At 46.9% G+C, this 25,142-nt stretch overlaps 1 protein-coding gene across 1 annotated transcript; it reads right to left on the reverse strand.

The window, feature by feature from the left end:
* Positions 1-1,906: 1,906 nt before the first annotated feature.
* LOC132585687 (cysteine-rich secretory protein 3-like) lies at positions 1,907-24,818 on the reverse strand. The gene is made up of 7 exons (XM_060257559.1): positions 24,756-24,818; positions 22,827-22,949; positions 20,887-20,977; positions 15,808-15,956; positions 9,742-9,836; positions 5,712-5,807; positions 1,907-1,952 (listed from the first exon to the last, which is right to left on the reverse strand). The coding sequence occupies exons 1-7, from the start codon at positions 24,816-24,818 to the stop codon at positions 1,907-1,909; spliced, it is 663 nt and encodes a 220-aa protein (XP_060113542.1).
* Between the last annotated feature and the right edge of the window lie 324 nt (positions 24,819-25,142).

Below are 25,142 nucleotides of genomic sequence, written 5' to 3' on the forward strand. Positions count from 1 at the left end.
GGTTGCCAATCCCCAGGTGGGGGCGGGGGATCCCCCACTTTGGAGACCCTCCCTCGCTTCAGGGTCGTCAGAAAGTGGGGGGAGGGGAGGGAAATGTCTGCTGGGAACTCTATTATTCCCTATAGAGATTTATTCCCTTAGAAAATCATGGAGAATTGATCCACGGGTATCTGGGGCTCTGGGGGGGGGCTGTTTTTTGGGGTAGAGGCACCAAATTTTCAGTATAGCATCTAGTGCCTCTCCGCAAAATACCCCTCCAAGTTTCAATGAGATTGGATCAAGGGGTCCAATTCTATGAGCCCCAAAAGAAGGTGCCCCCATCCTTCATTATTTCCTATGGAAGGAAGGAATTGGAAAGGTGTGCTGTCCCTTTAAATGTGATGGTCAGAACTCCCTTGGAGTTCATTTATGCTTGTCACAGCCTTGCTCCTGGCTCCGCCCTAATATTTCCTGGCTCCACCCCCAAAGTCTCCTGGCTCACTCCAAAGCCCCCAGATATTCTCGAATTGGACTTGGCAACCTAGATGTAGCCAATCCTCCAAGAGCTTACAAGGCTCTTTTTTGTAAGCTCTTGGAGGATTGGCTACATCAGGGTGTGTGGCCTAATATGCCAAGGAGCTCCTGTTAGAACTCGCCCCTGATCTGAGCAAACAATTTTATTTCATGTATTAACATGGCAGAAAGCGACAATCAAATCACAACTGACTCATGACAGCCCCAAAGGGTTTTCAAGGCAAGGTTTGCCATTGCCCGCCTCTCTGTAGCAACCTTGGACTTCCTTGGAGGTCTTGCATTCAAATACTAGCCAGGGCTAACCCTGTCTAGCTTCTCAGTTCTGATGAGATTGGGCTAGCCTGAGCTATCTAGGTCTAGATGTCATATAGATCTCATAACTCAGTTGCCTCTGTGAACTGACCACTAGAGGGTCTTTTAGTGGAACCAGCGGTGGAATTCTAGCAGGAGCTCCTGACATGTTAGGCCACACTCCTGATGTAGCCAATCCTCCAAGAGCTTACAAGGCTCTTTTTTTGTACATCACAGGGGTGTGGCCAAATAAGCTGCTAGAATTCCACCCCTGAGTGAAACTAAATATAGGGATGCATACAAACTGGGAAAATGCCATTCACGTCAGTTGTGGTTTGTGCTGAACTGCGAACTGAACCCAAAAACTGATCTGGGAGGTTCATTCAGGAACCAACTGGTTTGTTGTTCCTATCCTGCAAACCCACAGTCCCTTTAAACAGGTTTGCAAGAAGCCTCAAAAACAGCTGAGTGGCAGGGAGTGCATGCTCCTCCCACTCAGCTTGTTTTTTTGTGCTGTCATGTGCAGTCCCTTTCATGTTTAAAGAGACCACTCAAGACAGCCGAGCAGCAGGTCACTGAGCTGTTTTTGTGGCTTTCATGGGAAACAGAAAGAAAAGGTTTCAAGGGACTTGGAGTCCCTTTAAACCTCGGCGTTATGCTCTATCCACTAACCACCAATGAACTGCTTTAAAAGTTCATGAAGTTTATGATGATAGATCCGTCACAAACTTTGGTTCACAAACCACAAACGGGGTAAACTTAACCACGAATTTTGCTTCATGGTTCAGCTCATGCTCTTCCCTAGTGATAAACACTGTAGTAAGCTACAAAGAAGGTAGAGAAAATAATAACAGCTTAAAATGCATAGTCTCATTGTTTAATTTGCAGCTAGTATTACATTTATTTGATAAATATGCTATTGGTATTCATTGGCTTTTTTTTAAAAAAAGCTGCACTTTTAGAAGAGGAAGATAGAAGAGGAAGAGGAAGAATCTACTGAAGAATCTTTTTAATAAATGAAATTATTGTATTTCTGTAGTGCATTGACAGCATCCAGGACAGTTTTTCTTAATGAACGGGTGCTCGCACGTATGGATTTCCTTTAACGGACACAATTGGAGAACACATCTTCAGTTTGCAAGGATTGGCTGAAAGGAAAGGAATTAGCGGTGATTAGGAAAAGCTGTTCTCATCTGGGCTGAAGGTAATCTGTGATGAACAAGGTAGGTTCTGCCTCTCCCTAAAAGTGACCAATGAGAGTTGAAGGAACGTCGGAGAGGGACAGTTAAGAAACAGCTATTGAAAGAGCAGCTGGTGAGTTGGCAGCAAGGGAGCTGAGAGGGAAAAGAGTGTGTCTAGCTCAGTGAAACTATGGAGAAGAGCAGCTGACTGAAAAGAGTCAATTTGTATCAAAGGATCCAAATTGCAGGAGCAGGGAAACAGTGAAAACGGTTCATAATTTCAGTTGTTTCATCTAACTAAATGCTGGAATTCCTTTTAGAAGGGTGGGACATATGCATCCCATATGTGAAACGCCTCTGCCCATGCCAGTTGGGAATGGTAGAGACAACTGAGCATGTCCTCTTTTATTGTTGATTTTACCAGAACATTCAGAATATGCATAGTAATCCAATTATGTCCAATCATCCGGGTAGATCCAACCAATTTTATATTTCTCTTGTTCGCAGTGATTGATGCAATGAAATTCCTTTTAAAGTAGCTACATTTTGTGCCTTGGCATGCTCAGTTAGGCAGAAGAAAATGGTACTGTTTTAACAAATTTTATTGAACCAATGTATTCTATAATGCAGGGTAGGCCGACAGTAGCTCTCCAGATGTTTTTTTTGCCTACAACTCCCATCAGCCCCAGCCAGCATGGCCAATGGCTAGGGCTGATGGGAGTTGTAGGCAAAAAACATCTGGAGAGCTACCGTTGGCCACCCCTGCTATAAGGTATATTCAAAAGATATATATCTAAAAGATATGTTTCTTGAAGACTGTTGACTGTTATAGGATAAGAATAAGTGCTAGCAGATGTAAATGAAACAGTGAACCTCCAACCCCCAAAACTCTGTGAAGTGTTTGATTGAGGCCTGTTATTAAGCAGTGGGCTGGTCTACCGTGCCTGCTGATGTCTCTGTGAGAAAGTGGGGACATGTGAAGTGAAATGTTCATGGCTCTCTAAAGATTTTAAAAGAGATAAGAAGGGTGGCAGGAGTGACTGCCTGACCTACGTGTAACCCAGAATCTGAGAGAGAGGTCTGAGACAATGATAGGCAATCTGTGAGTAGAAAATGGCATCACATAATCATACCTCTGTAGACCTAGGACTCGTGGCAAGAGACATTCCCATCATGCTCTGCTTCTGAGACACCTAGACTGGACATTATATGAAACAGGATCCTGGACAATATGGATCTTGTGCCTAATCCAGCAAGGCAGTTCTTTGGTCCTTATCAAACAGGAATGAAAAGGAAGACCTCCACCTGAGCCCCTTCTAGAGATGTGATGATGGACATCCCAAGGTAGCACATCAAATGATCAGGGATGGAATTCTAGCAGGAGCTCCTTGGCATATTAGGCCACACCCCCCCGGATGTAGCCAAACCTCCCAAGAGCTTACAAGGCTCTTTTTTTGTAAACTCTTGGAGGATTGACTATACCAGGGGGGTGTGGCCTAATATGCAAAGGAGCTCCTGCTAGAACTCCGCCCCTGCAAATGACAGAAACAGAATAAAGTCTCCAGGCTTTGGGAGTGTTGGTCAACATGAGATAAGAACTTGGCCTATTTGCATGAGCTAGGTGATAGGCCTCTGGGCTGGTCATTTCCATTCTTCCTTTCCATTTCCTTTCCTTTCCTTTAGTCTCATTAAAGCTCCTTGACTAAAGGTTTTGAGCAATCAAAAACCCATCTGTTAAGTAACATCTGGTTACATCACAAAACCAACCGTTTCCTCTTCTATATTTTTGGGGCGTTCCTCCACCAAAATCGTTGCCTTTCCATACGTTTTATCTAACTATCCCGAATTACTTTAGGGCTTCCTGATTAACTCGATTCCATGTGCAGCCCATTTCTGTTATGAAGGGAAGATTAAGAAACGATTCACTGTGATTTCTACTGATCCGTTGATCCTCTGTATTTGATAGAATTCTGTAGTATGTTCCATCCAGGCAGGGTTGCCCAGTCTGATTTAGAAAATATCTGGGGGCTTTTGGGGTGGAGCCAGGAGACTTTCACATTCCCAAAAATAAATAAGTAAAAACAGCAGTGCTGCAGCTTCCCTGAATACAGTCTTCATTAGGGTTTGTAGAATCTTTCGGGCTCAAGTGCCGTGTTCTACTGGAGAAAGTTTTTCTTCCAGACGTTTCGTTCTCAGCTGCGGAGAACATCCTCAGTGGCGTTGCAGCCGGAGCAACGCCACTGAGGATGTTCTCCGCAGCTGAGAACGAAACGTCTGGAAGAAAAACTTTCTCCAGTAGAACACGGCACTTGAGCCCGAAAGATTCTACAAACCCTAATGATGATGCCAGCCGGGAAAACCTGAAATCTTTGATAACAGTCTTCATTTCCTCACTCCAACCAGCTGCACCTTCTCTGTTCTCTCTCTCTCTCTCTCTCTCTCACACACACACACACACGGGGGGGGGGGGGGGAGAGAGAGAGAGCAGCCAAAATAAACAGTTTGCAATCCCACACTTGTGTGTTCTCACTAGGACAATTTACTCACAAGTTGCTGAAGTCCCAAGTTCTAAAGAAAAATTCAAGGTTCTAGTTTACCCTTTGTGCAAATGGCCTCTGGGAAAATTACAAAACCAAGGCCGTTTCCGGGCTCCTTCCCTTTCATCAGGCATGTTGTTCTGCAGGCTCGCCCCACCCCCAGCCTGGTTTAAGATTTAAAGGCACAGGCACCCTTCTAGGAAAAAAATCTAGTTACCAGTGTTTTCTTAAGTCTTCGAGGTTTGAAGGCACAGGGGGGGCTGTTGGGGCGGGGCTTCCCCCCACCAACCAGCTGTTTTGGGGTGGGAAGGAGCCTGCAAAAGCGGGGGAACCCCTGCTGGAACCTGGGGATTAGCAAGCCTACGACCAGAATTTCCCCATAGCAACCAAGGTTGTGCTAGAAAACTGCAGTTTGCATTTAATGGACAAGGAACTGGGACTATGTTATAGCAATTTATTTTTCTGTAGTAGGGTTGCCAGGTCCCCCCAACCATTGGTGGGCGATTGGGGGGGGGAGTTGCCAGATCCAGTTAAGATAACTTCAGATTTGGGGGTGGAGCCTGGGGAGAACAAGAACCTCAGTAAGCTACAATGCCTTAGAGCAGGGGTGGCCAATGGTAGCTCTCCAGATGTTTTTTGCCTACAACTCCCATCAGCCCCAGCCAGCATGGCCAATGGCTGGGGCTGATGGGAGTTGTAGGCAAAAAACATCTGGAGAGCTGCCGTTGGCCACCCCTGCCATAGAGTCCACTCTCCAAAGCATCCATTTTCTCCAGGGAATCCAATCTCTGTAGTCTGGAGATGAGATGCAATACTGGAGGATCCCCCAATCCCACCTGGAGGCTGGTGTCCTGGGGTGGAATTCTAGCAGGAGCTCCTTTGCATATTAGGCCACACACCCCTGATGCAGCCAATCCTCCAAGAGTTTACAAGGCTCTTTTTTGTAAGCTCTTGCAGGATTGGCTACATCAGGGGTGTGTGGCCTAATATGCAAAAGAGCTCCTGCTAGAATTCCACCCCTGCTGGTGTCCCTACTCTATAGTTAGGTGTCTCTTTAGTGTATTTCTGAATAATGCGCCAGATTGTGCCTCCCAACCATTCGTCAACCGAGATCGGGTCATTAAACAAAAATGACTCAAATATGACCTATTGCGTGAGTGCCCCTAGATAAGCGTCGTCTGCTCTGTACTTACTGCACAGCCCGTTATCGCAAGCATCAGGACAATCTCCACACGGCTCTCCTTCTTTGTAAGGCTTGTAAAAGTTTTCTCCCAGGACATTGCCCCTGAAATGTGAAAAAGGCATCAGAAATTACCCCTCTTCCCTCATGCTCAGAAGGTCCTGCCAAATGTAAAAGAAGAAGAAGAAGATATTGGATTTATATCCCGCCCTCCACTCCGAAGAGTCTCAGAGCGGCTCACAATCTCCTTTCCCTTCCTCCCCCACAACAGACACCCTGTGAGGTAGATGAAGATATTGGATTTATATCCCGCCCTCCACTCCGAAGAGTCTCAGAGCGGCTCACAATCTCCTTTACCTTCCTCCTCCCACAACAGACACCCTGTGAGGTGGGTGGGGCTGAGAGGGCTCTCACAGCAGCTGCCCTTTCAAGGATAGAGACTCAGAGTGGCCTACAATCTTCTATATCTTCTCCCCCCACAACAGACACCCTGTGAGGTTGATGAAGATATTGGATTTATATCCCACCCTCCACTCCGAAGAGTCTCAGAGCAGCTTACAATCTCCTTTACCTTCCTCCCCCACAACAGACACCCTGTGAGGTAGACGAAGATATTGGGTTTATATCCCATCCTCCACTCCGAAGAGTCTCAGAGCGGCTCACAATCTCCTTTCCCTTCCTCCCCCACAACAGACACCCTGTGAGGTGGGTGGGGCTGGAGAGGGCTCTCACAGCAGCTGCCCTTTCAAGGTCAACTTCTGCCAGAGCTCTGGCGGACCCAAGGCCATGCCAGCAGGTGCAAGTGGAGGAGTGGGGAATCAAACCCGGTTCTCCCAGATAAGAGTCTGCACACTTAACCACGTCACCAAACTGGCTCTCTCTCTCTCTAAAACAAAGGACTGAATTTTTTTTTAAAAAAAACCCTTGGATACTGAAGCTCCGAATTCAATTGGTGGCGGAAACTGCCGTCGAGACCAGTGTTCTCTCTAAGCTGAGTTAGTGTGAGCTAGCTTACAGTTTTTTTAGCCTCCGTCTCTGAGAAAAGTGTTCTAGAGCAGAAGAGCTCTGAGAGAACTTGTGACTGATCCGAGGCCACACCATCAGGCGCATGTGGAGAAGTGGGGAATCAAACCCGGTTCTCCTAGATTAGAGTCTACACACTTAGCCATTATTCCAAACTGGCTCTCCACCAAAAGATGGGATGGAACCATAAACGTCAACTGCCATCAAGGCAATCTGATCCAATTTCTCTTGTGGGATATTAGATCCAGAGCACTATTGTTTTATTCTAGTTTTGGCCTTCATGACTGAGCTTCTATTTTCTTCGTATTGTAAGCCATCTTAGGAGTCCCAAGAGGCCAAGAAAGGCATTGTCTCAATCTTAAAAAAAAAATCTAAAAATGAATGAGTATTGCGTTTTTCGGTAATTCTCAAGGTACTGTTTTTCTCTGGACAACAATTCTAACACAGCCTTGACAGGACCTATCGCTTTAAGGCTTCTTGGGCCTGTAGTAGGATTATGTAACACTTGCCATACAGGTTTATGTGATTACTGTACCTTTGAACTGGCTGGACTAACTGTAAGTGGACTGACTATTGGACTGTACTTGATTAGGGTTTGTAGAATCTTTCGGGCTCAAGTGCCATGTTCTACTGGAGAAAGTTTTCCTTCCAGACGTTTCGTTCTCAGCTGCGGAGAACATCCTCAGTGGCATTGCAGCTGGAGCAGGCGCTCAGACCTTCTTGGCTGCTGTGCATTGAGTGGGGCCAGGGCTGCTGGAGAGCTGCTATTTGTAGGCTGGAGGGGGTGTGATGAAAGGGCAATTGGTTTGTGGATGTGCCCATTGTTTGGTGGGGCTTCCTGGAAGGGTAGTGATAAGGAAACTGGCTGTTGAATGTGACCGTTGTTCCGTGTTAATTGCTGGGAAGGTTGGAAGGGGTTTGAAGATAAGGAGGATGGTTGTTGACTGTGCTGATTGTTCTGTGGGATTTGCTGGTTGTTCTGAGACTTTCTGCACTGTACTTGACTTTGCTGTTGCCTAACCCTAATACAACTGTTGAACTAGCTGTCTGTGAGTCTGTATTCATTAGAACTTTAGCTGAGGCTGGGCTGACCAGAGTGGCCCGCAGGGACGTCTTCCAGCACACTCTGTCAAGCCTGATGAGCGTGACATGTTGTCGAAGGCTTTCACAGCCAGAGTTCATTACTTGTAGCCATCCCAGGCTGTATGGCCGTGGTCTTGGCATCGTAGTAATGTCTGACGTTTCTCCAGCTGTGACAGGCGTCCTCAGCGGGATAACACAGGAAGATAGAATTACAGTTTCCAACAGCACTACAGATAAGATTAGCATTCCAACAGCCATTCCGTATGCCTCGCAACGAAAAATACAAGCTAGTGACCAATTGACTAAGAAGTACATAGAAATCAGGTACCTTTAAGAGGTTTGTGTAACGGCAGCTGTAAAGGAGACGTTTGCCTTTTTAAACGTGTTAGTTGCACCGCTAGGGTGCACAAGAAGCCACCAACTGAGCTGTAGAGCCGATGTGAAATTGCTACTGGAGACGCTCTGCGTCCCTCTTTTTTGAAAATTGTGTAAAAGATCTATATAATTGAATCAATATGTAAGTATGATATATTTTTTTCACTGGAAGAGGGTCGGTGGTGTCTGAATGTCCTTCTGATATCTTTGTATAATATTTTCTTTTGTTAGTGGTCCCAGGTCTGATGAAGCCTGGAAAGAAACAAGGACTTAATCGATTAGGGTTTGTAGAATCCTTCGGGCTCAAGTGCCGTGTTCTACTGGAGAAAGTTTTTTCTTCCAGATGTTTCGTTCTCAGCTGCGGAGAACATCCAGCACACAGAACGAAACATCTGGAAGGAAAACTTTCTCCAGTAGAACACGGCACTTGAGCCCGAAAGATTCTACAAACCCTAATGATGATGCCAGCCATCAAAACCTGAAATCTTTGATGACTTAATCAATTGGCTTGTCACCACCCTACTTTGGGACTTGAATATACATGTTTTGGACATTTGGACTGATTTCTATATACTTCTTAGTAAACTGGTCACTAGCTTGCATTTTTTGTTGTGTTTTCCATTATAGTGACCTCTCTCAGATTGTATTCTATTCCGTATGCCTCAGCAGGGCATAAAGGTAAGTAAAGGTAAAGGTAGTCCCCTGTGCAAGCACCAGTCATTTCTGACTCTGGGGTGAGGTTGCTTTCACGACGTTTTCACGGCAGACTTTTTTACGGGGTGTTTTGCCATTGCCTTCCCCAGTCATCTACGCTTTCCCCCCAGATAGTTGGGGACTCATTTTATCGACCTCGGAAGGATGGAAGGTTGAGTTAACCTGGAGCCGGCTACCTGAACCAGCTTTTGCTGGGATTGAACTCAGGCCATGAGCAAAGGGCTCCGACATAAGACTTGCTCAGGAACGCTCCATATACAAAAGAACCTCCTTTGAGAAGCTCTTCCTTTAACATGTCACGGCCTGGGAAATTCCTACAAGACAATGATCAATTTCGCACTCACCTTATGCCGCTCTCACGTTTGTCTTCTCAACGCGCCTTCCTTCCAATTTCCCACTATCTGCCCCAGGCCTGCAGAAAGCGTCGGAGTCTGTAGCTCACAAAGTAGCTAAAACCCAGTTTCTCTTTGCTGTGCGAAAACACCGACGCTTGCTGCAGCCCCAGGGCAGATAGTGGGAAATCGGAAGGAAGCCGCGCTGAGAAGATGAACGTGAGAGCGGCGTAAGGTGAGTGCAAAGTCGGTCGATGGCTCAACCCTACCCCACCTTCCTACCATTTTCTTTTTCTTTCCTCTCACTTTGACACAGAGAGAACTCTTATCTTTCTGTGTTACACCTCTGAGGATGCTGGTCACAACTGCTGGCGAAACGTCAGGTACTACCTCCTATGCCAAGACCACGCCCATACAGCCCGGAAAATCTACACCTGATTAGCAAAACAGGCTCTTAGAACGGCATTGACGAGGAAATGGGAGCAAAGGGTAATCTCAGTTGTTATACGTACGCGGGGCAGTAATGGCAAACGTAGAAATATTTGTATTTGTCGTGCTGACACTGAGCCACCGCACAGGCGATCATATAGGATTTATACCACGTCAGCTGTGAGGAAGAAGATAAACCAATTAGACAAGGGTTTTTAATTACAGCCAGGAGCTCCTGCCTTCCCGCTGATCTAAACTGCCACCTTGGGTTTTGCCTTGAAAATACAGATTTCACTGCTTGGGAGTGCCACTCGATACAGCAGTCGCCAGTGTTCCCTCTAAGCTGTGGAGTCTTGTGAGCAAAAATTCTAGATATATGAACATATATGAAGCTGCCTTATACTGAATCAGACCCTTGAGTCCCTCAAAGTCAGTATTGTCTACTCAGACTGGCAGCGGCTCTCCAGGGTCTCAAGCTGAGGTTTTTCAGCCTCCTTGCCTGGACCCTTTTTAGTTGGAGATGTCGGGGATTGAACCTGGGACCTCCTGCTTACCAAGCAGATGCTCTACCACTGAGCCACCGTCCCTCCTCAAAAATGAAGCTGCCTTCTACTGACTCAGACCCTCGGTCCATCAAAGTCAGTCTTGTCTACTCAGACTGGCAGCGGCTCTCCAGGGTCTCAAGCGGAGGTTTTTCACACCTACTTGCCTGGACCCTTTTTAGTTGGAGATGCCAGGGATTGAACCTGGGACCCCCTGCTTATCAAGCAGATGCTCTACCACTGAGCTACCGTCCCTCCCTCTACTTTGTGAGCTACTACTAGCATTAAAGTTGCGAGCGACTGCATAAATTAGTGAAGTGAAGTGAGTAGTTTGTTGTACATGGCCGTTGGCCATTACAATATAAAAGCATATTATAAAAAAATACAATATAGAGTTTACATTCAAAATGCCAAGCTTTAAAAACCAAGTCTTCGGGTTAAAACTGTATGGCGCTTCTAAAATTTTAACCATACAACGTTTAAAATAGTTAAATAATATTAACTATGCTGAACTATAGAACTCAGTGTGATGATGAAGAAGAAGAAGAATTGCAAATTTATACCCCGCCCTTCTCTCTGAATCAGAGTCTCAGCGGTTTACAATCTCCTTTATCTTCCTCCCCCACAACAGACACCCTGTGAGGTGGGTGGGACTGAGAGGGCTCTCACAGCAGCTGCCCTTTCAAGGACAACTCCTATAAGAGCTATGGCTAACCCAAGGCCATTCCAGCAGGTGCAAGTGGAGGAAGGGGGAACAGGCTCTCCCAGAATAGATAGTTCTCCCAGATAAGAGTCCACGCACTTAACCACTACACCAAATTGCATTACTAGGAGCCACCTCGGATCTAACTTTTCTAGCTGCTAGTGCAAAGAGCGCTACCCTATGTGAGACCAAAGGATTCATATCTGACAGTAGGAAAACCAGCTTTTCATTGTCGGAAAAGTTATGTATTTGGCTTAAATTTTCAGATAGAAATCTGCTCCTTAGGTCCGAGTATAAAGGGCAGACCATTATGTAGTGGTAGAGATCTTCCACTGCAGTTCCACATATACATACACATTGTGGTTTCTTACTGTAGCATAAATTAGTGTGCTATGGGGACCTCCTTCCTGAGCTAAGACAAAAACGTGTGAGCGGGAGGCTAAAAATCTGTGAGCTTGCTCACGCTCACTCAGCTTAAAGGGAACACTGATGGTCACCTTAGAAAACCAGGTGGCTTCTGCTGCTCAGAGAGCTTTTGCCCAGTTTCAATTGCTGCATCATCTGTGTCCATTCCTAGGTCAGTCAGATCTAACCGCAATGTTCCATTCCTTAGTTAACTACCTCCGATCTGGACTACTGCAACATGCTTTACTTGGGGCTATCCTTGAAGACTGTTCAGAGGCTGCAGCTAGGGAAGACACTATAGCTAGACTGTGGGCCGGGCTCAACTATCAGGGACATGTGATCCTGATGTTACATCAACCGGCCTCAGAAGATCTTTTGACAGTCCCCAGCCCAAGAGTTGCCCATCTTGCCTCCACCAGGCACAGAACCTTTTCAGTCCCGGCCCCGACCTGGTGGAATCAGCTCCCTAGGGAGATCCGGGCCCTACGTGGCTTGCTGGCATTTCGTAGGGCCTGTAAAATAGAGCTGTTCCGCCAGGTTTTTGGAAGAGGTAGCGGGCAACTATCTATTCGATCGGTTGGCCTCCCCCCTACTGCGCTGTTTAGTGGTGCTATTTTTGTGCTAGTCTGTAGTACCCATCTGCCATGCTGATGAAACGTCGACTGCGGGGTGACATGATAGAGGTTTAAGAGATAATGCATGGGATGGAGAAAGTAGAGAAAGAAGTCCTTTTCTCCCTTTCTCGCAATACAGGAACTCGTGGGCATTCGATGAAATTGCTGAGCAGACAGGTTAAAATGGATAAAAGGAAGTACTTCTTCACCCAAAGGGTGATTAACATGTGGAATTCACTGCCACAGGAAATGGTGGTGGCCACAAGCATGGCCACCTTCAAGAGGGGGTTAGATAAAAATATGGAGCAGAGGTCCATCAGTGGCTATTAGCCACAGTGTGTATATGTGTGTGTGTATATATATATATTTTTTTTTTTGCCACTGTGTGACACAGAGTGTTGGACTGGATGGGCCACTGGCCTGAGCCAACATGGCTTCTCTTATGTTCTTCTGTGACACAGAGTGTTGGACTGGAGGGGCCACTGGCCTGATCCAACATGGCTTCTCTTATGTTCTTATGTGACACAGAGTGTTGGACTGGAGGGGCCACTGGCCTGATCCAACATGACTTCTCTTATGTTCTTATGTGACACAGAGTGTTGGACTGGAGGGGCCACTGGCCTGATCCAACATGGCTTCTCTTATGTTCTTATATGACACAGAGTGTTGGACTGGAGGGGCCACTGGCCTGATCCAACATGGCTTCTCTTATGTTCTTATGTGACACAGAGTGTTGGACTGGAGGGGCCACTGGCCTGATCCAACATGGCTTCTCTTATGTTCTTATGTGACACAGAGTGTTGGACTGGATGGGCCATTGGCCTGATCCAACATGGCTTCTCTTATGTTCTTCTGTGACACAGAGTGTTGGACTGGATGGGCCACTGGCCTGATCCAACATGGCTTCTCTTATGTTCTTATATGACACAGAGTGTTGGACTGGAGGGGCCACTGGCCTGATCCAACATGGCTTCTCTTATGTTCTTATGTGACACAGAGTGTTGGACTGGAGGGGCCACTGGCCTGATCCAACAGGGCTTCTCTTATGTTCTTATATGACACAGAGTGTTGGACTGGATGAGCCATTGGCCTGATCCAACATGGCTTCTCTTATGTTCTTATGCTGTAGTACCATTTTGCTATATTATTCTATTATATCATCCTGCTGGACCATCCTGTTGCACTTTACTAAATGTTGAAATTGGTTTTATTATGAAGTTATTGTAATTTTATTGTGATTTTATTACTATTTTGATGTACCCCGCTCTGAGCCCCCAAATGGGGGAATGGGCAGCATAGAAATAAACAAATAACAATGATAATAAATAATGCACTGGTTGCTGATCTACTCCCAAGTCCAATTCAAGGTGTTGGTTTTGACCTTCAAAGCTGTACATGGTGTGGAACCAGGTGATCTGAAGGACTATCTTCTCCCTTATATCTTGCCCAGGAATTAAGATCACAGGGAGAAAACTAGGAATGGACACAACCCCACTCATGAACATAAGATCATGACTAATTTGGGGCAGTTTGGGATTCATGGACCAAAACTCATGAACTGAAGAGCTGTCGTGAACCTTGATAAAGGCAGTTCCTGGGGGGTTGTGAAGAGCAGAAAGCAGGGGTATAAATAGCTTGGATTCATTGAAACCCCCGTTTTCTACTCCTTGACAGTTTTCAGGGCTGGATTAACAATTAGGCAAAGTAGGCGCTGGCCTATGAGCTAGGGTTGCCAATCCCCAGGTGGGGGCAGGGGATCCCCTGGTTTGGAGACGCTCCCCCTGCTTTAGGGTCATCAGAAAGCAGGGGGAAGGGAGGGAAATGTCTGCTGGGAATTCTATTATTCCCTATAGAGATTTATTCCCATAGAAAATCATAGAGAATTGATCTGCGGGTCTCTGGGGGGCTGTTTTTTGGGGTAGAGGCACCAAAATTTCAGTATAGCATCTAGTGCCTCTCCCCAAAATACCCCCCAAGTTTCAAAAAGATTGGACCAGGGGGTCCAATTCTACGAGCCCCAAAAGAAGGTGCCCCTATCCTTCATTATTTCCTATGGAAGGAAGGAATTGAAAAGGTGTGCCGTCCCTTTAAACGTGATGGCCGGAACTCCCTTTGGAGTTCAATTATGCTTGTCACAGCCTTGATCTTGGCTCCACCCCTAATGTCTCCTGGCTCCACCCCCAAAGTCCCCAGATATTTCTTGAATTGGACTTGGCTACCCTACTATGGGCCCCCATGCCTTTAGAGGCCCAGGGCTGGCTTTCCCCCCTGCTTGCATCCCTCCCAGGGCTGGCTTTCCCCCCTGCTTGCATCCCTGCATGAGCAGCCAGCAACTGAGCCGCTCTTTGCCTGACTTGCCTGGTATGGCTGCTGCTGGCATCGTTGCCCAGTTTGCCTCTCTCTGCCTCTCCCCCGCAGCTTTGTCAAAGGGGCTTTTGAGAAGGGGCCTGAAGGCTGAAGCGGGGGCCACAGGTGGTGGACTGGGCGCTCCAACTCGCAGATAATTTGCAAGGGGGAGCCCAAAATTTTGACTGCCTAAGGGCCTTTCCAGGGTTAATCCAGCACTGTCGGTTTTTGTGGAGAAAACCCTGTTTTTTGCTCGCTGCCGAAAGCGGTGGAGAGCAGAAAGCAGGGGTCACGAACTGTTGCAAACCAACCTCCTGGTTTGTATCAGTTTGTGGTTCGGTCATGAACTGAAACGAACCGTAAAAATATGGTTCATGCCCATCCCTAGAGAGGACTGTCCAAACAGTGAAAAAAGTTCATTTGGTGGATACATGAAAGAGAGGGCCTTTTCAGCGTCAGCCCCACAGTTACAGAACAACCTCCCCAGGGAGGTGTACCTGGCCCTCTCAGTTTTGATCACTGAGACAGGTTTTATTTAGGACTGCATTTAGTTTACCAGCAGTCCCAAAAAGAGGTTTTAAATTTTGATTTTAAGTCTTTAGGGTATTTTATTTGATGTGTTTTATCTATGTTTGTTAGCCTTCTTAAGCACCATAAGGCTAATAAAGCGGGGGTTTTGGTTTTAAACCATTTTATTGGTAACGTATGGTTACAATGTTTAATTATGTCCTTACTATCTCTAACCCATATGATCTTTTCAATCCCCCCTCCCTCCATTACTAGACTCCCGCCGAGGTTATATACTTAAGTTCAATTATAAAGGTACCCTTAACCAATCAAAGTTCAATGTCTTTCTTTTCTCACGTTCATATTAAAAAATTGTCCAATGTCTTTTTACATTCCACTCTTGCTCTATATATCCTCTAAATTTCTTCCACTCCTTTTTAAACATGTCCAAATCATAGTCTCTTAAAGTTCTTGTTAATTTGTCCATCTCACTCCACGATAAGACTTTCACGATCCAATAAAGCGGGGTTTTTTAAATAAAATGATAAATAATGGGAACTTAAACACAGAAAGAGAATTCGCCAAATTTTTTGGGAAACTTTAAAAAAAATTAATAGCTATTCTAGCAAGCTTTTTTAAAAACTATTTTTATTTCAAAAATCATTGTGCCTCATGTAGCCGAGCTGGAAGTTCCTTAAGGAAACTGAGTTTGCTGTAAAGTAACCCCGTGGCACAGAGTGGTAAGCTAAAGTACTGCAGTCCAAGCTCTGCTCAAAAACCTGAGTTCGATCCCAGAGGAAGCTGGGTTCAGGTAGCCAGCTCAAGGTTGGCAGCCTTCCCTCCTTCAGAGGTCGGCAAAAGGAGTCCCCAGATTGCTGGGGGGAAAGTGTAGAGGACTGGGGAAGGCAATGGCAAACCACCCCATAAAAAAGTCTGCCATGAAAATGTTGTGATGCAACGTCCCCCATGGGTTCGTAATGACTGTTGCTTGCACAGGGGACTACCTTTGCCTTTTTAACCCTGTATTCAAACCTGAGTGTAATGTCCAATTACTGCATTCTTTGTCTTTGGCCCCTTTCCATAGATGTAGTCGGCGTTTTCATCAAACCACGCTTGGATCGCGTCTGACCATGATTTAGGAACACTTGAATAGAAGAGATTTTCACCACATACTTGACCATCTGGAAGATAAAAAGAAAGAGAGAGTAGTAGGACAAAAAAAAACTAGTGCAAAAAAAGGTACTTGAGACCATCCACGTTTTTGCAGTCAGAGGTGAAAGATGACTGCACACATGATCAATTTTTAAAAAAAATCTATTTAGATTTGTGTCTGCGAGATGCATATATCTGAGAGCCTTCAAGGGCCTGCTGCACATAAAAAGGCAGCCAAGCTGAAGGAGGAGAAGAGTAGGTTCTCTACATGAAAAGCTAAAGGGAGTGGGAAAACATATCTCCATTGTTGGTGGTCTTGCCGAAAAACCCAATTTTTTTGGACTACTGTAATAACAGCCCCGTGGTGCAGAGTGGTAAAGCTGCAGTACTGCAGTCGGAGCCCTCTGCTCGCAACCTGAGTTCGATTCCAGCTTCCGGTAGCCGGCTCCAGGTTGACTCAGCCAGTTTGGTGTAGTGGTTAAGTGTCCAGACTCTTATCTGGGAGAACTGGGTTTGATTCCCCACTCCTTCACTTGCACCTGCTGGAATGGCCTTGGGTCAGCCATAGCTCTCACAGGGTTGTCCTTGAAAGGGCAGCTGCTGTGAGAGCCCTCTCCGGCCCCACCCATCTCACAGGGTGTCTGTTGTGGGGGAGGAAGATAAAGGAGATTGTGAGCCACTCTGAGACTCTTCAGAGTGGAGGGCAGGATATAAATCCAATATCTTCTTCATCATCATCCTTCCGAGGTCGGTAAAATGAGTACCCAGCTTGCTGGGGGGAAAGTGTAGATGACTGGGGAAGGCAATGGCAAACCACCCCGTAAAAAGTCTGCCGTGAAAACATTGTGAAAGCAACGTCACCCCAGAGTCGGAAATGACTGGTGCTTGCACAGGGGACCTTTCCTTTTTTCCCTTATTAGCAGTAGAATAATTAGGAGGCATTCTTGCATTCTGACATGTTACTGTTTTATGGTTTCCCACGCTAAGGCAACCCAGATCGAAGGTTTTCTGAATTTGTTAATTTTACTATTCTGCTATTGGATTTTAATTTTGTACCACTTGGCATTCCAAACCCCACCAGCTATATGTGTCTCTGCTTACTGCACCTCATTCCTTGTCTGAAAAAGTATGCATGCACACGAAAGCTTACGTTCTGAATAAAACTAAGTTGGTCTTAAAGGTGCAATCGACTCCTATTACGTTAATAACAATTCTTCAAAGAAAAGTAAAACAGCAAGCAAATATCTGGACTTCGTTCTATGCTAATACCTATATACGAATGTGAACCTTTTTGATGTAAAACAGTGTAACATTTCTTTTCTTTTTTAAAATTTATTTCTTGTCGTGTATTATATGTAAATGGACTTTGCTGTTGTTTCATAGTTAAAAAAAAGTTTAAGGGCGTTTTCCCACAGAGCTTACCGTGGAGTGACGTCCCTTTTCACCGCACAGCGTCTGCGCGGATTTCCCACCAACTGCTCCGAGTAACCAAGTAGGGGCGCGGCTTTTGCGTCGCTAACATAAACTGGTTTTTAGCGGTTTCCATTTGCGACGCAAAAGGTCGGGAACTTCCTGGTTCCTCGGAGCAGTTCGTGGGAAATCCACGCAGACGCTGCGCGGTGAAGAGGGACGTCGCTCCGAGGTAAGCTCAGTGGGAAAACGGCCTAAGTTTAAAAAGCAAAAGCTAGTCCCCTGTGCAAACACCAGTCATTTCCGACTCTGGGGTGACATTGCATCATGACATATTCATGGCAGACTTTTTACAGGGTGGTTTGCCCTTGCCTTCCCCAGTCATCTACACTTCCCCTCCAGCAAGCTGGGTACACATTTTGCCAATCTCGGAAAGATGGAAGGTGGAATCAGCCTTGAGCCGTCTACCTGAATCCAGCGCCCGCCTTACTTCTCCACATGCTGCTGCTGGAATGGCCCGGGGTCAGCCATAGCTCTCGTAGGAGTTGTCCTTGAAAGGGCAGCTGCTGTAAGAGCTCTCTCAGCCCCACCTGCCTCACAGGGTGTCTGATGTGTGTGTGTGCGGTGGGGGGGAGGGAAGGTAGAGGAGAGGGTGACCACTCTGAGACTCTGAGATTTCAGAGTATAGGGCGAATCGAAATCCAATATCTTCTTCTTCATCATTGAACTCGGGTCATGAGCAGAGAGCAAGGACTGCAGTACTGCAGCTTTACCACTCTGCACCACGGGGCTGGTTCTCTACATTAAGGAGTCTCAAAGCAGCTTACAATCGCCTTCCCTTCCTCGCCCCACAACAGACACCCTGTGAGGTAGACGGTACTGAGAGAGCCCTAAGAGAGCTGTGACTGGCCCAAGGTGACCTAGCAGCTGCATGTGGAGGAGTAAGGAAATCACACCCATTTCTCTGTACTACAGTCCACTCCTCTTAACCATTACACCACACTGACTCTCTGGCTGGAAAGTTGTTCTCCATGCTCCTTTGAATTAAGAAGAAAAGAAAAGTTTGGATTGGATACCCCGCCCTTCACTTGGAATCTCAGAGCAGTTTACAATTTCCTTTCCCTTCCCCTCCCCACAACAGACACCCTGTGAGGCAGGTGGGGCTGAGAGAGCTCGGAGAGAACAGGGACTGAGCAAGGTCACCCAGCTGGCTGTACATGGAGGAGGAGCGGGGAATCAAACCTGGCTCGCCGGATTAGAGTCCACCGCTCTTAACCACTACATCAAACTGGCTCTCCTAATGAAATAATTTTAATTAACAAGTCCATAAAATTAAATAATCCAGAATTGCTGAAAACAGGAGCCCAAGGGAACCATATTCTTGGGGCTCTGCTCTCCTTTAAAAAGGTAAAGGTGGTCCCCTGTGCAAGCACCAGTCGTTTCCAGCTCTGGGGTGATATCGCACCAGGACGTTTTCATGGCAGGCTTTTTTACCGGGTGGTTTGCCTTTCCTTCCCATGTCATCTACGCTTCCCCCCCCCCCCCAGCAAACTGGGTGCTCATTTTACCGACCTCAGAAGGATGGAAGGCTGAGTCAACCTCAAGCCGGCTACCTGAAAACCCAGCTTCCACTGGGATCAAACTCAGGTTGTGAGTAGAGCTTAGGACTGCAGCTTTACCAATCTGCGCCACGGGGCTGCTCTCCTTTGGGGAACCATTAAATCCAGACAAATCATGCAGTTTGTTTATAGAGAGTGACTAAGTTGAGTTTCAGTGGTGTGATGAGGAAGGCAAACTTAGGGGTCTCAGACCTCTCCTGAGGGGAGACGTATCAGCAGCAGGGCCGTCAGTGGTGACATAATGACATCACCGGCAATGCACTGACATCACTCCCCGTGTGCCCAGAAGTGATGTCACAGGGCCTCGCCAAGGGACACCCAAGTGCTGGAGCACCTCAAAACTCTCACAGAGTTTTGCGCAAATGCCAGGGAATCCCCAGCATCCCTTGGGAATGCAGGGATATCATTTCCAGGTACATGCGGAGTGATGTCACGCTTCGGGGCACTGCCACCATCTCCTTCTCCATTTCCCACTGTTTCTCTCCCCCCCCCCCTGCTCCCCCAACCACCAGCCAGCTGAGAAGCAACAGTAAACTGCCCACGGGTAATGGGGATCTCCGGGGGTAGAATTCTAGCAGGAGCTCCTTTGCATATTACACCACACAACCCTGATGTAGCCAATCCTCCTGGAGCTTCCAGTAGGCCCTTTAAGAACAGCCCTGTAAGGAATTCTAGGACCTCCTTTGCATATTAGGCCACACACCCCTGATGTAGCCAATCCTCCTGGAGCTTCCAGTAGGCCCTTTAAGAACAGCCCTGTAAGCTCTTGGAGGATTGGCTACAGGGGTGGAATTTTAGCAGGAGCTCCTTTGCATATTAGGCCACACAACCCTGATGTAGCCAATCCTCCTGGAGCTTCCAGTAGGCCCTTTAAGAACAGCCCTGTAAGCTCTTGGAGGATTGGCTACAGGGGTGGAATTTTAGCAGGAGCTCCTTTGCATATTAGGCCACACACCCCTGATGCAGCCAATCCTCCTGAGCTTCCAGTAGGCCCTGTAAGAAGAGCCCTCTAAGCTCTTGGAGGATTGGCTACATCAGGGGGGTGTGGCCTAATATGCAAAGGCGCTCCTGCTAGAATTCCACCCCTGGAGATCCCCCACCCACTGCAATGGAGGGGCAAGCCTTGGAAAACTCCATTGAGGGAGACGGGCTGTGGTAGCTCTCAGGGAAAGGAAAGGTCCCCTGTGCAAGCACCAGTCGTTTCCAACTCTGGGGTGACGTTGCTTTCACAACGTTTTCACGGCAGACTTTTTACGGGGTGGTTTGCCATTGCCTTCCCCAGTCAACTACACTTTCCCCCCCAGCAAGCTGGGGACTCATTTTGCCGCCTTCGGAAGGATGGAAAGCTGAGTCAACCTCGAGCCGACTACCTGAAAACCCAGCTTCCGCCAGGGATCGAACTCAGGTCGTGAGCGGAGCTTAGGACTGCAGCACTGCAGCTTTAACACTCTCAGCCGTGCACAAAATCCATTTGACATGTCTGCCTAATTGGTAACAAGGGGGTTCGGCCCAGTCTGTCTGAAAGCCCTGCGTAAAGTGTTCTTTTTCCTAAAAGATTGCAATGAAAACTTCGTTCACACGATGCTTGACTAAGCTATTTCCAGCTATAATATAGTGGGTTCATAGCTCTTTTATTAAGTACGGCATAGCAAAGGCTGAACTCAAAGACTTGTAAATGGGCCAACGGGGCCAATTTATATACACTTCAAGGTTCCCGCGCTAACGCCATTGGACCGTTCAAACAAGCTGGGGGCCCGTGATTGGAGCAGGGCAGCAGGGATTTGGATCCTACTGTCTATTGTTCCCGAGTCCCCAAGCTCAGTCCGTGTGGCTCCAATGAGCCAGGCAGCAGCACTCATAATAGTCTTCACTTGGGTCTGCATACACACCAACATAAGGGGAGATCTGTGGAGAAATCCCTTGGACTTACTTTCGATTGTTCTTCTGTCTGTAGAACTGTGGTTATAAATGCACTTGTCTGCCCAGCTTTTGGCGTTTCTTGCAGCTGTCCCATTCCATTCCTTCGAAGAACCAAGGGGGGGGGGAAATATGGAGTTCTTTCAATAGGAATTCATTTGCATATTAGACCACACCCCCTGGCATCACCGTTGCTTTGCGCAGGGCTTTTTCGTAGGGAAAGCCCAGCAGGAACTCGTTTCAATATTAGGCCACGCCCCCTGGCTCCGAGCCAGACGGAACTGCATTCCTCTGCGTTCCTGCTCAAAAGAAGCCTGCAAATGATGATGATTGAAGATGATGGCAGCTCTTTTTCTAGCAGCAGCTCCTCTGCATATCAGGCCATGTCCCCCCCGATGTAGCCAATCCTCCAAGAGCCTACAAGGCTCTTTTTTGTAAGCTCCAGGAGGATTGGCTACATCAGGGGGGCGAGGCCTAATATGCAAAGGAGCTTCTGCTAGAATTCCATCGCTGGGCCACACCCCCCTGATGTAGCCAATCCTCCCAGAGCTTACAGGGCTCTTCTTACAGGGCCTACTGTAAGCTCCAGGAGGATTGGCTACATCAGGGGGGCGAGGCCTAATATGCAAAGGAGCTTCTGCTAGAATTCCATCCCTGGGCCACACACCCCTGATGTAGCCAATCCTCCCAGAGCTTACAGGGCTCTTCTTACAGGGCCTACTGTAAGCTCCAGGAGGATTGGCTACATCAGGGGGGCGAGGCCTAATATGCAAAGGAGCTTCTGCTAGAATCCCATCCCTGGGCCACACCCCCCTGATGTAGCCAATCCTCCCAGAGCTTACAGGGCTCTTCTTATAGGGCCTAATGTAAGCTCCAGGAGGATTGGCTACATCCGGGGGGCGAAGCCTAATATGCAAAGGAGTTCCTGCTAGAAAAAAGAGCCCTGATGATGATGATAACAACAACTTTGATGAGGAGGAGGAGGGAAATTATCATGATGACGATGATTTTAATTTCTATCCCACCTTCCCCACAAACGGGCTCAGGGAGGGTTACGGCATAAAAATGATAATAATTCTAGGAGTCATTTTGTGCCGGGGCTCATTAGCACAAATCATTTGCATAGCTCATTTGCATATGCCCCAGACCCCGGACATCACCGGAAAGTGTCGCTCAGCATCTACCTTAAAATGCTTCTTGAATTAGAATTGTCATAATCAAACCTTACTCCCATCATACTTTTTCAATGACTTTCTCCTATGAGGCCACAGCAGCATGAGGGAGATTTCCATCCGTCTGCTTTATACGTTTTGGTTATTTCCCCATTTTTTGTAGAGGAAAATATTAGAAAGCTGGTGAAGGAATTCAGCAACGTTCTCACAGAGGGGGTTGGACAATGGAGCCCAGAAGCAAGTATTTTTTCTTGGGGTGGGGGATAAGAAAGAAAGAGCAGAATAAAATGTAGAACTTCCAGAGGCTCCTGTGAGCTCCTGCCCAAAACGAGGCCTGAAACTATTTATACCCCAACTTACCTTTTAACTCATGTCTGCATTCTTCCCTCAGTCTAAACAGCATTCCTCCAATTTTGGTGGCTGTTCCACTGGAGAAAGAATCACTTAAGCTGGAGGAGAGGATTGGGGTAGATTCAAATCCAGGACCACCTTAGAGATCAGCAAGATTTGGGGGGAGAGGGGTATAAACTTTCAAGAGTCAAAGCTCCCTTCGTCAGATACTCTGTTGGCTCTCAAAAGCTTCTAACCCCTCATATATATTATTGGTCTCTAAGATGCTCCAAGCCTCGAATCTAGGTCTTCTACTGCAGATCAAGACGGGTACTCACCTGGGAATGGAACTGGGGGTACCCTCAGGATTTTTGCTTTCCCAGTCAAAGCCAGGTATAGGCTGAGGCCTGAAGCCCTCGAAATTCCAACCAAACCATGCACGAGATCTTACCATCTTCAGCATGTTGGAAGCGCTTGGCTCCACTATTCTCCGTAGGTCATTGTGTTTGTCAACTATTTCTTTCTGCCTCTCGGGCAAATCCGTGGACAACGCATTAAAAGCTGCATCGTGTTTCTGTCAAGAAAGCAACATACGTGGATTTTTGTCTCCCCTCGGGTTGCCAAGTCTAGCTCAGAAAATATCTGGGGACTTTGGGGGTGGAGCCAGGAGACTTTTGCATTCCCTAAAATAAATAAGTAAAAATACAGCAGTGCAGTTCCCCTGTATACAGTCTTCATTTCCTCATACCCAAGCAGCTGCACGTCCCCTATACTTTCTCTCTCACACACACACACACAGAGACAGAGCAGCCAAAATAAACAGTTTCCAATCCCACACTTGTACAGTCTCACTGAGACAATTTACTCATGGGTTGCTAAAGTCCCAAGTTCTTCAGACTAACACAGGGAAACTAAAGGTTCTAGCTTATCCTTTACTATCCAAACAACTTCTGAAAGGATTGTAAAACAAACGGAGGGTCTGGACTGCTTTCCTTTCCTTCCTTACAGCTTCACAGCTCACTGGGAGCAGCCATGTTGTTCTACCGGCTCATCCCACCCCCATCCAGGCTGGCTCCTACAGATGTAAAGGCATACCTTCTAAAAAGCAAGCATTTCTAAGCTTCTTCTAGCCTTCTAAAGTGGAAAGTAACATGGTGGTTGTTGGGGTGGGGCTTCCCCCGTCCGGCCAGCTGACTGGGGATGGGAAGGAGCCTGAAAAACCGGGGGATCCCCTCTTGTAAACTCTTGGAGGATTGGCTACATCAGGGGTGTGTGGCCTAATATGCAAAGCAGGTCCTGCAAGAATTCCACCCCTGGCAGAGGGTCTGCCATGGAGGGGAAATTGGTGTAAACCTCATACCAGCTGAAGCTGAAGTTCCATTTGTGTGAGTGGGACGTAGGTTCCAACCAGTGTTCCCTCTAAACTGAGTGAGTGTGAGCAAGCTCACAGTTTTTTAGCCACCAGCTCACCCATCTTTGTCTTAGCTCAGGATGGATGGCCCCAGAGCAAACTAATTTGTGCAGCAGCTCACCACTTTCATGCCAGTAGCTCCCAAAGTAGAATTTCTGCTCACAAGACTCCGCAGCTTGGAGGGAACATAGGTTCCAATCCAATATATTGCTCCAAACATTGCATTAATTTTAGTCAACCTCAGGCTATTTCAACTCCCAAAAAAAAAATCCTTGATCTATAAGAAAGCTTTCTGGCTTTGCTCCCTTTCTGGTTTTGCTCCCTGCCATTTTGCAACCCTGGACTTCATTAGCAGGTTCTCATTCTAATACTAACCAAGGTCAACTTTGTTTGGCTTCTGAGATCTGATGAGATGTGGCTAGTCTGGTGAAGGAAGGGCTTACATAACAAGAACATACTACAATTTCTTTGATGTAGTGGTTAAGTGTGCAGACTCTTATCTGGGAGAACCCGTTATGGGAAAGGGAGGAATATAAATTCGACAGACAGAGAGACAGACAGACAGACAGACAGACAAACCCAGGTTTCATTCCCCACTCCTCCACTTGCAGCTGCTGGAATGACCTTGGCTCAGCCATAGCTCTCGTAGGAGTTGTCCTTGAAAGGGCAGCTTCTGGGAGAGCTCTCTCAGTCCCACCTACCTCACAGGGTGTCTGTTGTGTGTTTGGGGGTGGGGGGAAGGTAAAGGAGATGATGACCACTCTGAGATTCAGAGTATAGGGCAGGATATAAATCCAATATCTTCTTCTTCCATCAGAGACAGTCAGTGACACACCTGGATGTCTTTTTACTTCTTTATATTGTCTTTAAATCATCAGAACACTGTACTGAAGGAAAAGGAGAAAGAACCTTCCTCATCCCTTGAAGGTCGCAGTTGCATATCACCTGTTTCACACCCAAAGCTCATACCTCATTTCCAGCACCCTGATGGAGTCCAACGGTGAGAGCCAAAACTGTCAAGAGAAGAGACATCGCTAGAAACAAAAGTAAAGAGATTATTTATTTCCCTTGGGAAACCATTCTTCTCAGTACACAGTTTTTCTACTGGCAATCATCTCTTAGTGTTTATCAATATTGAACTGGATCCAGAGGATTTCCAGATGGGAGGAACTCATCATTGGAGTTGTTCTGCAAACACTTGTGCAAGAGTTAACCCGAGGAGTCACGCGTGGCTTCCGTAAGGAGTGCTTTTCTGGCTTCCAGCTCTGCAGCCGGCTTGTGCAAACTCTTTCAAAACTGGAATGCAGCTTGTCAAACTGACTGATCAGCTGAGAGCAGTCAAGGACTGTCGAGTAT

Source organism: Heteronotia binoei, chromosome 1 (assembly GCF_032191835.1).
Source record: "Heteronotia binoei isolate CCM8104 ecotype False Entrance Well chromosome 1, APGP_CSIRO_Hbin_v1, whole genome shotgun sequence".
In the NCBI taxonomy this organism is placed as follows: Eukaryota; Metazoa; Chordata; class Lepidosauria; order Squamata; family Gekkonidae; genus Heteronotia; species Heteronotia binoei.